This window comes from Pipistrellus kuhlii, unplaced genomic scaffold, assembly GCF_014108245.1.
Source record: "Pipistrellus kuhlii isolate mPipKuh1 unplaced genomic scaffold, mPipKuh1.p scaffold_m20_p_1, whole genome shotgun sequence".
Taxonomy (NCBI): domain Eukaryota; kingdom Metazoa; phylum Chordata; class Mammalia; order Chiroptera; family Vespertilionidae; genus Pipistrellus; species Pipistrellus kuhlii.
Genome location: NW_023425404.1, coordinates 83,028,161 through 83,043,751, shown reverse-complemented (window position 1 = coordinate 83,043,751; position 15,591 = coordinate 83,028,161). Strand labels below are relative to the sequence as shown.

Here is a 15,591-nt window from a genome sequence, read left to right as displayed (position 1 = left end):
ATGGAAACATTAGGGTTTAAAGCTAGTGTTGAAAGAGGACAGGATTCTCATCAATTTTTTCTAATCAATTCTTATTTTCTACTTCTAAACTGTATTCCATAGTATATATTACATGATTGTTATAAAATTCTGTCCATTATTAAGACATAACCAAGGTAATGTCTCCTTCCTGTTGACAAGTTGTCAGAACTTTAACATCCTAGTTCTAGCAGCTGTGACTACAGCTGAGTACCTACCAGTAGCATTAGTGTTTACGAGATGATCTGTAATTAATAATAACAAAGTCTAAAAATGAACTCTTAATTTTATTACTGCTCCATCTTAAAGGCCTGCCACTCCTGCAACTTGTCAGTAGTATACTCTCATCACAACTAAAATCCTCCATTCCCAGTAATAACATGGTGCTCCTCAAAAATGAGTCTATTTTTGGTAACATGTAGCCTTAACTAGAAATGTCAATACTTACTTGATAACCAGCTTGATTGTATGACTCTAAAATTAAGGGGAATCTATGCTGTAACTTAATAATTGTTACTAATTATAGGAAACTAGAGGCTCAGTGCACAAAATTCGTGCGGAGCAGGGAGGGGTATCCCTCTGCCCAGCCTGCACCTTCTCCAATCTGGGACCCCTCGAGGGATATGCCACTACCTGTTTAGGCCCAATCCCTCTCTCACAATCCAGAACTGCTGGCTCCCAACTGCTTGCCTGCCTGCCTTCCTGATTGCCCCTAATAGCTTCTGACTGCCAGCCTGATCACTCCCTAACCACTCCCATACCAGCCTGATTTATGTCTAACTGTTCCCCTGTCAGCCTGTTTGCCCCCAACTTCCCTCCTCTGCCAGCCTGGTCACCACTAACTGCCCTTCGCTGAAGGGTTGATTGCCCCCAACTGCCCTTCCTTGCAGGCCTGGTCCCTCCCAACAGCCCTCTCCTGCTGGCCATCTTGTGTCCACATGGGGGCAGGATCTTTGACCACATGGAGGCAGCCATCTTGTGTGTTAGAGTGATGGTCAATCTTCATGTTACTCTTTTATTAGATAGAATAGAGGCCTGGTGCATGGGTGGGGGCCAGCTGGTTTGCCCTGAAGGGTGCCCCGGATAAGGGTGGGGATTACCTTGGGGCTTGGGGTGCCTGGGCGAAGGTCTACAATTGAAACTTTGTAGCCTGGAGCAGAGCCAAGCCTTCTGCTCACTCCCTGATGGCAGCCATTTCTGTTGGAATTTATGTATCTTCTATAATTGAAACTTTGTAGCCTGGAGTGAAGGCCTGAGCTGGCCAGGGATGCAGAAGCTTGGCTTCCTCCATCTCCCAGGGCAACCTTAGCCTCTTGCTCTTCCAGCTCCGTGGCTGCCTCCATTTTTGTTGGAATTAATTTACCTTCTATAATTGAAACTCTATACCCTTAAGTGGAGGCCTGGGCCTGCCAGGATGTGGGGAAAGCTTGGCTTACTCCATTGCCAGGAAAACCCAAGCCTCCCTTCTGCTCTCTGTGGCCACAGCCATCTTGATTGAGGTTAATTTGCATACTTGCTCTGATTGGCTGGTGGGCGTGGCTTGTGGGTGTAGCAGTGATGGTTAATTTGCATATTACTCCTTTATTAGATAGGATTATAGAAATCAATTCCCTCAATAGAGGTTAATAACACTGATGCTTAAATGAATGGAAACTTACGTGATTCAGTTGCAGAAACCTCCTTGAAGTCTTCAGCTGAGGCACTTCCTATAAATTCTGAAATAACAATGAATTTGTTATTTCAAATATAAATTATATATATATACAATTGACTTTAAATGTTATAGTTTTTTATTTTAATAATTAATTCAAAAGAAAATATTCTAAGAAAAACAATAGAGCTAAAACATGCAGATCCTTCCAATTGAGTAACAATGGTAATATCTGAAAGAATATGTATAACTGAGTGATGTGAAATCACTATTTTTTTACATAACTTGTTTTTCATCTTATATTCTCTTATTGTTACCATCATCTAATCCCTCTTCCTTTCATATAAATCACCAAGTTTTGTCTATTTTACCAGGCACATATTTCTCAAATATTACCCTTCTTTTCCACTTGTGCTTCAACATAGGCACTTATTACACATTTAAGATACAGTAATAACTTCTCTTTCCAATTCCCAGGTCTTTAATCCAGCTTCTACCATGTAGCCAGAATAATATTTAAAATTAAATATTAGGTCTAGTAATAATTAATGTCGTTTTCTAATACTTTTTTAAATCGAATTTATTTAAACAATACAACAAAATTTAATCAACAATATAGTTGCCGTTGTTTTCTACTACTTGTGCCCAACGCTCAGGAAGCATTTTAATCCCTCTGTTGTAAAATTCTTGTGATTTTGATGCAAAAAATTCGGTCAATGCATTTTTGAGGCATTCTTCATTATTAAATTTTTTTCCAAGAAGAAAGTTTTGCAAAGAACGAAACAAATGGTAATCGGAAGGGGCAATATCAGGAGAATATGCAGGTTGAGGGAGAACTTCCCATTCCAACTGGCCCAGTTTTTCAGCAGTGATTCTTGCAGTATGCGGCCGTGCATTATCGTGGTGAAGAATTACGCCCTTCCGATTAATCAGCGCGGGTTCTTTTTCTCTTAAAGCTTGAGCTAACCTTTCCAATTGGGCACTATACACTGCACTTCTAATGGTTTGGTTAGATGGTAAAAGTTCATAATGAAGAATTCCTTTAAAATTCCACCAAACACACAACATCACTTTTTTCGCATGCAAGTCAGGTTTTGGCGTGGGCTGTGGAGCCTCATTTTTGTCCAACCATTGAGGCCGCCTTTTCAAATTAACATACAGCACCCATTCTTCATCTCCGGTAACAATTTGCTCTAAAAATGGCAAACGGTTTTGACGAGAGAGGAGCGAACTGCAAATTGTGACTCTTTGATTATGGTTGTTGTCGGTCAACTCATGAGGAACCCATTTTCCAAACTTTTGGACTTTGCCAAGTGCACGCAATTGATTGGAAATTGTTTTTTGTGAACAATTTAAAGTTGTCGCAAGCTCTTGTTGGGTAATTTGAGGATTTTGCACCAAAAGAGCTTGAAGAGCTTCTTGATCAAAATTGGACACACGGCCTCGACCACTCTTGTCATCTAACAAAAAATTTCCCTCGCGAAATTTCTCAAACCAACACTGGCATTTTCTGGCGCTAACTGCATCTTGACTAAGAGCACTACAGATGTTTTTTGCAGCCTCACTTGCTTTTCTTCCTAATTGGATCTCGTAAGGCATGCAGTGCCGAATATGCTCTTCATCCGCCATCTTCTTAGCCCTAGTTTTGCAACAAAAACCAAACCAAACACAAACTTTTTCAAGCAAAACTTGTTAATTGCACTTCACACGTTCTGTAGATACCACATGTTTGAAGGTTATGTCAATACAAGTCAACGCCAAGCAAGATTTTAAACGAATGTTTAAAAACGACATTAATTATTACTAGACTCGATACAACAAGGTCACTTCCCTACAGAAAAAAATCTTCAATAAGTCCCTATTATCTATGTAAAACAAATTAAATAAATAAATAGATAGTCCTTAGCACAACATTCAATCCCTCTGACTAAGCTTTCTCCTACATTATTTCTAACTATTGCTTTGCAATCTAGTCTAATACCATTCCAGTTGCAATTCCTCATTCATGCTGTTTGTTTATATTATATCTTCTTAAAGTACCAAATAGCTCCCTTCTTCATTTAACTAAGTGTTATTCATGTTTTAAGGTTGCTTAAATCTTCCTCTCAAATTGAACAAATTGACTCCTTTCTATAGACTCACTGCATATGATATAAACAATTATCATGCATTTCATTAAAAAAATATTATATGCTTGTGCCCTAAGAAGTTGTGGGTTTTATGGAAGCAACAATCAAATTGTATTCATTTTATACACTCCTAGAATTTGCAATATAGTAAGAATTTTTATTGAAAATATAAAACTATTTTTTCAAATTCACTATTAAATATCTTTTTAATTAAATATATTGAGGTGCCCTAGCCAGTTTGGCTCAGGGTATAGAGCATTGTCAGCCCACGGACTGAAAGGTTCAATTTTGGTCAAGGGCACATACTTTGGTTGCAGGTTCCCTGGCCCTGGTTAGGGTGCATGCAGAAAGCAACCAATTCATGTGTCTCTCTCTCATCGATGTTTCTCTCTGTCTCTCCCTCTCCCTTCCACTCACTTTTAAAAACTCAATGGAAAAATATCCTTGGATGAGGATTAACAAAAAAAAAATTTTTTTAATGTTTTGAGGTGACATTGGTTAATAAAATGTTACAGGTTTTAAGTGTACAATTTTATGATACATCATCTGTGTATTTTACTACTTGTTTACACAAAGTCAAAACTATTTCCATCTCCATATATTTGACTCCCTTTACCCTTTACTACCTCTCCTCCTTTTCCTCTAGTAACATCTTTTGAAATTTACTATTATATAATTTTATGGCTATGAATTTTTAAACTATAAATCTCAAAAAGTTAATGTATTTAGGGAAACCTCATAAAGGCAACCATATATAAAAGATCACCTTCAATTTTCTGCTGTACATTTTCATAACTTAGCACTGCTTCTGGTGGACTTTCAATTTCCCTGTTAAAATGTCAAAAAATAAAATATTTATTATCAAAGAATAAGATTATTAAATAAGAACTAGAATATATATAGTTTGTAAAATAAAATTTAAGATGTTCTTTAACTTTTATTCACAGACAATAAAGTAAATGATTAGCAAATAAATAGGTCAAACTATGTAATTTTTTAAATTCTATAAATATACCAACAATATTAACAACAAAAATAGCAAAAGTGAATTGGGTAGAAGCAAGACAATTTTTTTGTCAATTATTAGTAATGGTATATGCATTAAAAGTACAAGTTTAAAGTCAAAATACTTTGCTCAAAACATTTTACCCATTTATTATGTGACCTTGTGTACTTAAGTTACTTAGCCTCTCTGAGCTTTAGTTTCTTCATCTATTAAAAGCAAAATACTAGAGTACCTATTGCATAAAGCATTTGTAAGGATCAAAGGTAAATATAAAATTACAAGGAAAATACCTAGCAAACATCAGATAATTATATTTCAGGTATTAATATTAATATATGATTAGAAACTAATTTTGTGCCTCACAATAGATAGCTCAATGGAATATATCTGAGCCTCTTAATCAAGGCTCTATTATGCAATTTCTATTGGAGCCAAATCATGTACCACTCCCTTTATTCACTTAAGGATAGTCAGTGATAAATGGAGCTATCAATAAAGTAATTGCATAATAAATAGTAACCCTTCCCAATTACAGATACTTTCTATTTTAACACTATAAAATTAAAAGGTTTGGTATATGTTTAATGCAAAATAAGTTATTTATAATTTTCAATTTTTACTTAGATAAATTACTATACCAAATGTGATTAAAGATAACAGAATAATAAAGAAATAAATGAAAAATATTCCATGGAATGAAATAATTAATATTGTTAAAATGTCCATACTATCCCAAGTGATCTACAGATCCAATATAATCGCTATCAAAATTCCAATGGCACTTTTCACAGAAATAGAATGCAGTCTGGTATAGCCACTGTGGAAAAGAATATGGAGTTTCTTCAAAAAATTAAAAATTGAACTGCCTCTTGACCCAGTGATTCCAACTCTAGGAATATATCCTAAGAATCAAAAAAAAAAAAAACAATTCAAAAATATATAAGCACTCTTATACTCATTTCAGGTTTATTTACGATAGCCAAGATCTGGGAACAGCCCAAGTTATCTATCAGCAGATGAGTGGATAAAAAAAGCTATGGGACATTTATACAATGGAATATTATGTAGCTATGAAAAGAAGAATATCTTACTTTTTGTAATGGCATGAATGGACCTGTAGATTATTATGCTAAATGAAATAAGCCAGTCAGAGAAAGACAAATCTCACATGATTTCACTTATAAGTGGGATCTAACAAAATAAACTGACAAAATAGAAACTGAGGAATGGATATATGGAACTGATAGCTGATAGAAAGGAGGGTAAGTGGGGGACTGGATGAAAGAAGGTGAAAAGAATAGCCAAAAAACACATATGTATAACCCACAGACACAGACAACAGTGTGGTGATGGCCAGAGGGAGGGGAGCAGAGGATGGGTAGAGCTGAGCAAAGGAGAGAAAAATGAGGACATCTGAAATAGTGTCAACAATAAAAATTAAGTGTTTTTTTAAAAAGAGAAAGAATCTTAAAATTCATATGGAACCATAAAAGAGCCTGAACAGCCAATTCTTCAGAAAACTTAAAAAAAAAAAAAAGTGTTTTAAAAAGAACAGCAAGAAAGCTGGAGGAATCTTACTTCTTGATTTCAAATTATAGTAATTAATGCATTGTTGTATTGGCATAAAAAATACATACAGATAGCCCTCATGCGTGCAGTCAATTCATCTTTGACAAGGATGCCAAAGATACACAATGGGGAAAGGATAGTCTCTTCAATAAATGGTGCTGGGAAAACAGAATATGTATAGGTAAAAGAATTTTAAATAGGACCATCATCTTACACCACACACAAAATGAACTCATAATGGATTAAAGGCTTAAGTGTAAGACCTGAACTTATAAAACTCCTAGAAGAAAACATGGGAGGAAAACTACTTGAAATTGGTATTGGCAATGATACTTTGGTTATTAAACCAAAATCACAGCCAACAAGAGCAAAAATAAACAAATACAATTGCATCAAATATGAAAGTTTCTGCACTGTGAAGGAAATAGCAACAAAATGAAAAAGAAAGCTACAGAAAAGGAGAAAATATCTGTAAACTATATACCTAATAAGAAATTAATATCCAAAATATATGAGCAGCTCATACAAATCAATAGCAAAAACTAAATGACCCAAATTTTAAAATCGCAAAGAGATAGACAAATGAATAGACATTTTCTACAGAAGATATACAAATGGCCAACAGATTCATAAAAAGGTACTCAACATCACTAATCATCAGGGAAACACAAATCAAAACCACAATGAGATAGCACCTCATACTTGTGAGGGTGACTATTATCAAAAAGACAATAGATAAGTGTTGGTAAGAATGTAGAGACAGCTGAGACTGGTTTGGCTCAGTGGATAGAGCATCAGCCTGTGGACTGAAAGGTCACAGGTTCAATTCCAGTCAAGGGCATGTACCTTGGTTGTGGGCACATCCCCAGTAGGGGGTGTGCAAGAGGCACCTGATTGATGATTCTCTCTCATCGATGTTTCTAACTCTCTATCCCTCTCTCTTCCCCTCTGTAAAAAAAAAATCAATAAAATATATATTTTTAAAAAGAATGTAGAGACAGGGAACACTTATACACTGCTATTGATAATGTAAATTGATATAACCATTTTGTATAACAGTAGGTTTCAAAACATTTTTTTTAAACTACCACCATAAGATCCAGCAATCCCATTTCCAAAAAAAAAATCTATCTTCAAAGAGATATCTTGTTTACTGCAATATTAAAACTGCCAAGATATGGAAACAACCTAACAATGGATAAGGAAATGTGGCAAATATATACAATAAAATTTATTCATCCATAAACAAAAGGAAATGTTGTTATTTGTCACAACATGGATAAACCCAGCGGATATTATGCTAAGTGAAATAAGCCAGACAGAGAAAGTAAATGATCTCACTTATATGTGAAACATGAAAAAGTCAGACTTTTAGAACCAGAGAGTACAATAGTGGTTTCCAAGGATTGAGGCATTGGGGAAATTCAGAAATGTTGTTTAATGGATAGAAACTTTCAGTTATAAGTTGAATAAATTTGAGAGATCTTATGTACATCAGTAGTTAATAATGCTATTATTGTATTATATACTTAAAATTTGCTAAGAAATTTTCTATTCAAACTATTAAATTTGAATACTATTAAATAGTTTGAATACTATTAAACTATTAAATAGTTTGAATTTCTACCAATTCAAACTATTAAAATTTTCAAATAGGTACAAACTGACTAGACCTTCTGATTTGACTTAGTTCTACAGATAGTATATCTAAAACGTTATCTTACATTCATTACTACTTAATACCCACTCTTGTTTTTAATTCTATTAACTCATATTTTACTTACTTGGGCTTAGAGAGCAAGACTTTTGAGGGGTGTTTAGTAGATCTTTTAAGTCGATTTTTCATTTCTTCAAGTTTTTGCACTTGCTTAACTATCTGTGCAATGCTTAAAGTGATTGCTTTATCAGGTACTGGAAACTCTCTTTCTGAAAAACTTTGATCTTTACTTATCTAAAACAACAAAATTAACAAAGTATTTAGGAAATGACACATTTTGTCCCCTTACCTCAAAGAAATATCATTGTTTCATTTATTGTATCTAAATAACTTTATATTATTCTTATCCATAGCTATAATCAAATACAAATATTTTACAAAATACTGATATGGGCAAATACCTAGCAACATAATAACAGCTAAGTGTTGACTTTTATATGTCAAAACTCAAATCCAATATTCTTATTATTATTTTAACATTTAAGAATTTTAAGCAAGTGCAATAACAATTGTAGCAGCATTAAATGCAATTCAAATTATTTACAAGAAATTTTAAAGTAATAACTTCCTCAAAATCCATTCTAAGAATACTATTATTATGATAAACTATGGAAAGACACAATAATTTGTTGTCAAATGCTAATATTTTCTACTACTAACTCTGATGGTTTTAGGCTCTATAGCAGCAGGGTCCGGTAGCAGGGTTGCCTAAGACCATCAGAAAACACTAATATTTACATTATGATTCATTAACAGTAGCAAAATCACAGTTATGGAGTAGCAATAAAAATAATTTTATGGTTGGGGGTTACCATAACATGAGGAACTGTATTAAAGGGTCGCAGCATTAGAAAGGTTGAAAACCACTTGCTAAAGTGTGACCAAAAGTGGGGCCAGAGATAAAGATGGACAGAGATTTTCAGAGATAAGAAGGTAAAGAAACTGAGAAACCAGTTTAGGATGGGTCTCACACACTGACACAAAGTGTATAAAGAAGAGAGTGAGACAACTGCATGAAAAAAAAAAAAATAGGATAAAAAAAGGTTGATACAAAAAAAGAAGAAAAAAGATAAGCTGCATTACCCAAATTGCAAAGAAGTACCGATTTTATAAAAGGGTGAGGGGAAATAGTGAACTTCACCCCAATCCTACTTCTCTGGAAAGATAATGACCAATCTACCATACTCAAAGAACAATTACCAATACTCTTCCAGTGTCAGCATATCTAAAGCAAAGAGTGCAAGATCATAAAAGTTTACTTTGGGGCCAAAGGTAAAATAATTTAAAAAATTAAAAAATAAAAAAAAATTAAAACTGCTAGGATTCCATGTCTAACTTTAATATTTAATTTATATTCCAAATAAATAAAGTATACTCTTTAAAGTGTCTGGGCTTCAAGAGTGTTTAATTGGGCTGAGCCACAAACATATCCAAGGAAAAACTAAAATAATTCCATGAATCACTAAAGCTATCCTGGAAATCATTTTGCTATATAAACAAATTACATAAAGTCTTTTCCAAAATATTTTAATAGAATTTAAAACCCTTAAGAACAGACACCAATAGTTTCCAAAAGGTACTAAAGCACCTGAAAATCAAAAAGTAAAAAAAAAGTCATTAAAATAACATTAAATTTTTAAAAATACAAATATATAATTTAATAGTAAGCATATATATTATGCATGATTATTTAAATAGAGGATAATTTTTAACTTGATAAGTTTTCTCTAGTCACTTATTATTTTATATAAATTAGGGAAAGAATAATAATTAAATTTCTGTTGTCCAGCCGGGACCGGATAGAGCTCAATGGATAGAGCATCCGCTTGGGGGCTGAAGGGCTCCAGGTTCGATTCCGGTCAAGGGCATGTACCTTAGTTGCGGGCATATCCCCAGTAGGGGGTGTGCAAGAGGCAGCTGATCGATGACTCTCTCTCATTGATGTTTCTCTCTATCTCTCTCCCTTTCTCTCTGTACAAAAATCAATAAAATATATTTTTTAAAAATTTCTATTGTCCAATTTTAGATGAAAGAATGTACCAAACTCGGAGTATACCAGATATATACAGGAATGTAGTGCATAAACCACTGAGACATTTGTATCTATCCAATCATTATTTCTCTATGTAAATCAACATTATCATTAATGGTTACTCAAAAAAATTTAACTTATACTTCAAATTGGTTTATAAATGAGATAAAATATTAATTTAATTAACAATTAAGAAATTTTTTACTTACCTCTTCCATTTGATTGACCTGTCGCTGAAACCACTTTTTTTTTTAAAGGAACAGAAAACAAATAATTATTGACAAGTTAAATTTCTGCAGTAAAATAAATGGGTATGTGTGTATGCATGTGTGTGTGTGTCTGTGTGTGTGAGTGTGTGTGTATGTGTGTGAGAAAGAGAGAGAGTGAAAAGAGAGAATTTTCATATATCTAAAATTAGTACTGAGCCAAACATCATTTATCCTAAGACTCAGAAGAGGGTTAGTGAAGCATACAATTGAAATATAAAATTTTTAAATATATATAGCAGCAACTAAAAAAATTTTACTACCTCAAACCTTAGAAACTTCATTTACATATATTTCTGTATTTAATTTTAGTAAACTTAAACTGCATATTTTGAACATACCTTAAAAAGAGATTCCAAAATCTGGAAAATAAAGTTGCAATTAAACATTTTAAAATAAAATTCTTCACGATGTATGATAAAACATTTCATTCAAGTCTTGCAATTTTCAATCCCAAAATATACAAATTATTAAAACATAAATCTATAATCCAAAATAACAACATTTTAATATTTATAGAAATATTTTAATACAACTTGCATAGACAACTTAGTTTTAGCAAAATATTTTCATTTTTTAGATCTATATTAAAAGAGATCCCAAAATAATTTACATATATGATTTTATATTTTTGAATTTAGGTTTAGAAAATAAAATTTAAATTCATCTCAAAAAAGCATTATTTATTCACATAGAAGAGAGTACAATAATGAAAAGCAAGCATTACCTTACCAAACATTACCTCTTCAATATATTTTTTTCTGCTAAAGGGCCTAAAAATAAAAATATAAAATACTACTACTACTAAATACTTTTCAAAGAAAATGCAAAGGTCTCATATAGGAGCTTATGAGAAACTAAATATACAAAACCAGTCACACAGTTTAAAATGTCAATATTTACTACTTAGAAAATGAACTGCTAAAATGATAACACTTACCACACGCACACACACACACACACACACACACACTATCAGAGATTAAAAAATTTTTTGACATAAACTATTAAAGAAAAATATTACTACATGCATTCAGACAGAAGAAATGTTACTTAACAACAACAACAAAAATCAGGATAGCTTAAAGTTTCCCTTCTGAAACACTAACTATAGATCAATAGTCAAAAAAGTGTGAACCCAAGACCTAAACAACCATCCAGATTTGTTAGTAATGCAAATTCTCAGGCCTCATTTCAGCCTACTAAATCAAAAACTTTGAGAGTAAGGCCAGCAATATGTGTATAAACCAGCCCCTCAGTAGATTCCTTTACATGCTAACATTTGATAATCATATCAATATGGTCATAACTTTAATATTTAAAAAATTTCCAAACTGACTTATGAATCAATGAATATTGTGCTATATATAAAAGGCACACCTTAGCCCAGTCTGTGTTGCTCAGTGGTTGATGAGCCAGGAGGTCATGATTCAATTCCCAGTCAGGGCACATGCTTCAGGCTCAATCCCAGTGTGCAGGAGGCAGCCAATGAATGGTTCTCACCCATCACTGATTTTTTTTTCTCTCTCTCTCTCCCTTCCTCTCTGAATTCAATAATAAAAATCTATTTTTAAGGCCGAAACCGGTTTGGCTCAGTGGATAGAGCGTCGGTCTGCAGACTGAAAGGTCCCGGGTTCGATTCCAGTCAAGGGCATGTACCTTGGTTGCAGGCACATCCCCGGTAGGGGGTGTGCAAGAGGCAGTTGGTCGATGTTTCTCTTTCACCGACGTTTCTAGCTCTCTATCTCTCTCCCTTCCTCTCTGTAAAAAAATCAATAAAATATATATATTTTTTAATCTATTTTTAAAAGACACACCTTAAATGCAGTGATTCAAAAAGTTAAAAATAAGATGATAGACAAATATTTATCACACAAAAAAATGAAATTACTAAGAAAGTAGAATATGCAACCTCAAAACAAAATATTCAACCAAAACAGCATTTCTTTGGACAAATAAGGATGCTCTATAATGTTAAAACTCACATTCCATAATGAATATACCACATTTAGGAGTATCTATATACCAAACAACATAATCACCTATATAAAACAATTTGACAGGTTTAGTGGACAAAAATAAATTATGATGAGAGGGTAGGGCGGGGTGAGGGGGCAGGGCGGGGTGAGAGAGCAGGTGGGGTGAGAGGGCAGGTGAGGTGAGAGGGCAGGGTGGGGCGGGTCCAGCTCCAGATAACTGGACCCTAGGCCTAACCCAACCAATCAGGTCAGCCAAGGTAGCAGCACCACCCTCCCTATAAAACCCATTGATATGTTAAGTTCTTTCTCTTTCTCGCCATGCCCTCGTTGGTGTAAGTGGGACTGAGCTCGGACTAGTCGGAAATAAATACAGGCTTTCTGCAATTGCATCGAATTCGGCTCCCTAGTAGTCTTTGGGGTTTATGACACTTGGGCATTACAGATGGGGGCCTTGTCCGCGATCTCCAAGACTGAGGGACTCTGAATCCGGAGAGCCGGTCTGGTCGCGGTAAAAGTGTGTGAAGGGATCCCTGTGGGAAGTGCCCGAGAGGTCTAGCAGACGCGCTATTGAAGGCCATGGGCCGGAGAGATCAAAAGACGTTTTGATCCTCCTTTAGGAGGGACATAGAATTCCCTCTCAGGGCGAGGTAGTAGGCGTGAGGCCGTCGTTTAGTTTTAGGTGCCGCTTCCACAGAGTTGGAAGGCTGTTCTTGGGGGGCCCCCCCGTCTGTTCCTGTGTTCTTTGTTTGTTTGTTTGTTTGTTTGTTTGTATGTGTGTTTGTATAGGAAAAGGTTTCAGTTTGCTCTTGTTTGTAAATTTGCTATAAAACTAACTGAATGTATTGAATTGTTATAATACTGAAAATGTTGATGTGGGGAGTTCTTCTCCTGGTGGCTGTTGTAATTTTATGTTATTTTATGGACTCACTGTATGGATGTTATGGGACAGACTCAGATTACTCCTTTAAGCATGTGATTAATCATTTTCAGGAAGTAGAAGAAAGAGCTAACGATTTTAGTATGGAGGTCTGGAAGAACGAATGGCAGGCTTGTTGTTCAAGTGAGTGGCCAGCTTTCAATGTCGGATGGCCACCAGAGGGAACATTCAATCTCCCTACCATTCGCCGGGTTCGGAGTGTCGTCTCTCATCCCAAGACAGGTTACTCCGATCAGCTCCCATACACTATAATGTGCAGGACCTTGTGGAGATCCCACCCTTTTGGCTTAAGCCCTCCGTGGCTCCGCGCCCCTCGGAGCCAGAACCTATTTTTGCCTTACAGGGAATGGAGAGGACAGAGAAGAAAATCACCCTGCCATCAGCTCCCCCCTACTCTGTCTTGCAGGGGGGAACTGAAGAAGAATTAATTTTTCCTCCCCCATATCAGTTCCCTAGGGTGCTGGAGGAGGGACCTGACCCTTCCCCATTAAGGGGAACAGACGCCACGAGGAGAGCGGGAAGCCTGCCCATACCAGACAAAGAGCCCAGAGGGAACAATCCGCCTTCGTCGCAGACTCCACTGTTAAGACTTTACCCCTGCAAGCCACTGGTCCCCCAGATGAGAGGGGCGATCAGCCCCATCACTACTGACCTTTTGCCACTAGTGACCTTTATCATTGGAAAGCTCAAAATCCTGAGTTTTCTGAGAAGCCAGCAGGACTTATTAATCTGTTGGATTCTATCATTTTTACCCATCAGCCAACCTGGGACGACTGCCAGCAGCTCTTGCAGGTCCTGTTCACCACCGAGGAGAGGGAGAGGATCCTTAATGAGGCCCGGAAGCTGGTTCCAGGCGTGGATGGGAATCCTACCACCAACCAGGCTCAGATAGATACTTCTTTTCCTCTGACTAGGCCTGAATGGGATGTCAGCACAGCAGAAGGTAAGGAGAGGCTCCGGGTCTACCGCCAGGTTCTAATGGGGGGTCTCCGGGCGGCTGCTAGAAAGCCGACTAATCTGGCTAAGGTAGGGAGTATACAGCAGGAGAAATATGAATCTCCAGCAGCCTTTTTAGAGCGGATCATGGAGGCATTCCGCACCTGTTAAGACTTTACCCCTGCAAGCCACTGGTCCCCCAGATGAGAGGGGCAATCAGCCCCATCACTACTGGCCTTTTGCCCCATGAATCCAGAGGCTCCTGAGAGTAAGGCAGCTGTTATTGTAGCCTTTGTAAACCAATCTGCTGCAGACATTAGGAGAAAATTGCAAAGAATAGATAGACTGGGAGAGAAGAGTCTGCAGGACTTGCTGGTGGTGGCTGAAAAGGTGTACAATAACTGGGAGCCCCCTGAAGATAAACAGGCTCGCAGGCAGACCCGAGACCTGGCTAGGATCCTGTGGGCCACCACTATGGACTCCCCTGAGAAACGGGACCTCCGCCTCCAACAGCTTGCAAACAATCAAAAGAAGGGTAAGGAGACCTCTGGGGAAGGGAAGTGGAAACTGTAGAAGGATCAATGTGCATACTGCAAGAAGATAGGGCATTGGGCTCAAGAATGTCCTAAGAGAGGCAGTGGGAAGGGGAGCAAGACAGACCGAGTAAAGGTCTTGGGGCTTGATGAACTAAGTGTTTAGGGGAGCCAGGATTCAGACCCCCTCCCCAAGCCCAGGGTAACTCTTAGAGTGGAGGAGACCCCTGTGGACTTCCTTGTTGACACCAGAGCGCAGCATTCGGTCCTTTGCACTCCACAAGGAAAACTAACTAGCAAAAAGTCCTGGGTGCAAGGGGCAACTGGTATGAACCAGTATTCATGGACTACCCGAAGAACAGTGGATTTAGGGATGGGCCGGGTAACCCACTCCTTCATGGTAATACCAGAATGCCCCTACCCACTGTTAGGACGGGACTTACTGACCAAGATTGGAGCTCAGATAACTTTCAGACAAGGGGGGCCTCAGGTCACCGATGGCGAGGGCCACCCCATCCACGTTCTGACTCTGGATGAGTACCGCCTCCACCAGGAGGCACTCCCAAGGGGGGATAACATGGATAGATGGCTACGAGAATTCCCCACAGCCTGGGCAGAGACAGGAGGGGTAGGACTAGCTGCTCACAGGACCCCAGTCCTAGTGGAGCTAAAACCAGGAGAAGGTCCGGTAAGGATCAAACAGTACCCCATGTCTCAGGAGGCCTGGGAGGGAATTCAGCTACACATCTAGAGACTGCGGAGTCTAGGGGTGCTGGTTCCCTGACAATCTGCCTGGAACACCCCCCTACTGCCGGTCA

General features: G+C 37.1%; 1 protein-coding gene across 1 annotated transcript in view; it reads right to left on the bottom strand.

Moving 5' to 3' along the window:
• Nucleotides 1-15,591, bottom strand: part of CCDC7 (coiled-coil domain containing 7) — a 224,827-nt gene that overhangs the window by 131,690 nt on the left and 77,546 nt on the right. Inside the window, exons 4-8 of the mRNA XM_036453963.2 lie at nucleotides 10,730-10,750; nucleotides 10,332-10,364; nucleotides 8,158-8,324; nucleotides 4,565-4,626; nucleotides 1,677-1,733 (exon numbers count right to left, since the gene is read on the bottom strand). Coding sequence (XP_036309856.1) covers nucleotides 1,677-1,733; nucleotides 4,565-4,626; nucleotides 8,158-8,324; nucleotides 10,332-10,364; nucleotides 10,730-10,750 — 340 coding nt within the window. The remainder of the gene's footprint in view (nucleotides 1-1,676; nucleotides 1,734-4,564; nucleotides 4,627-8,157; nucleotides 8,325-10,331; nucleotides 10,365-10,729; nucleotides 10,751-15,591) is intronic.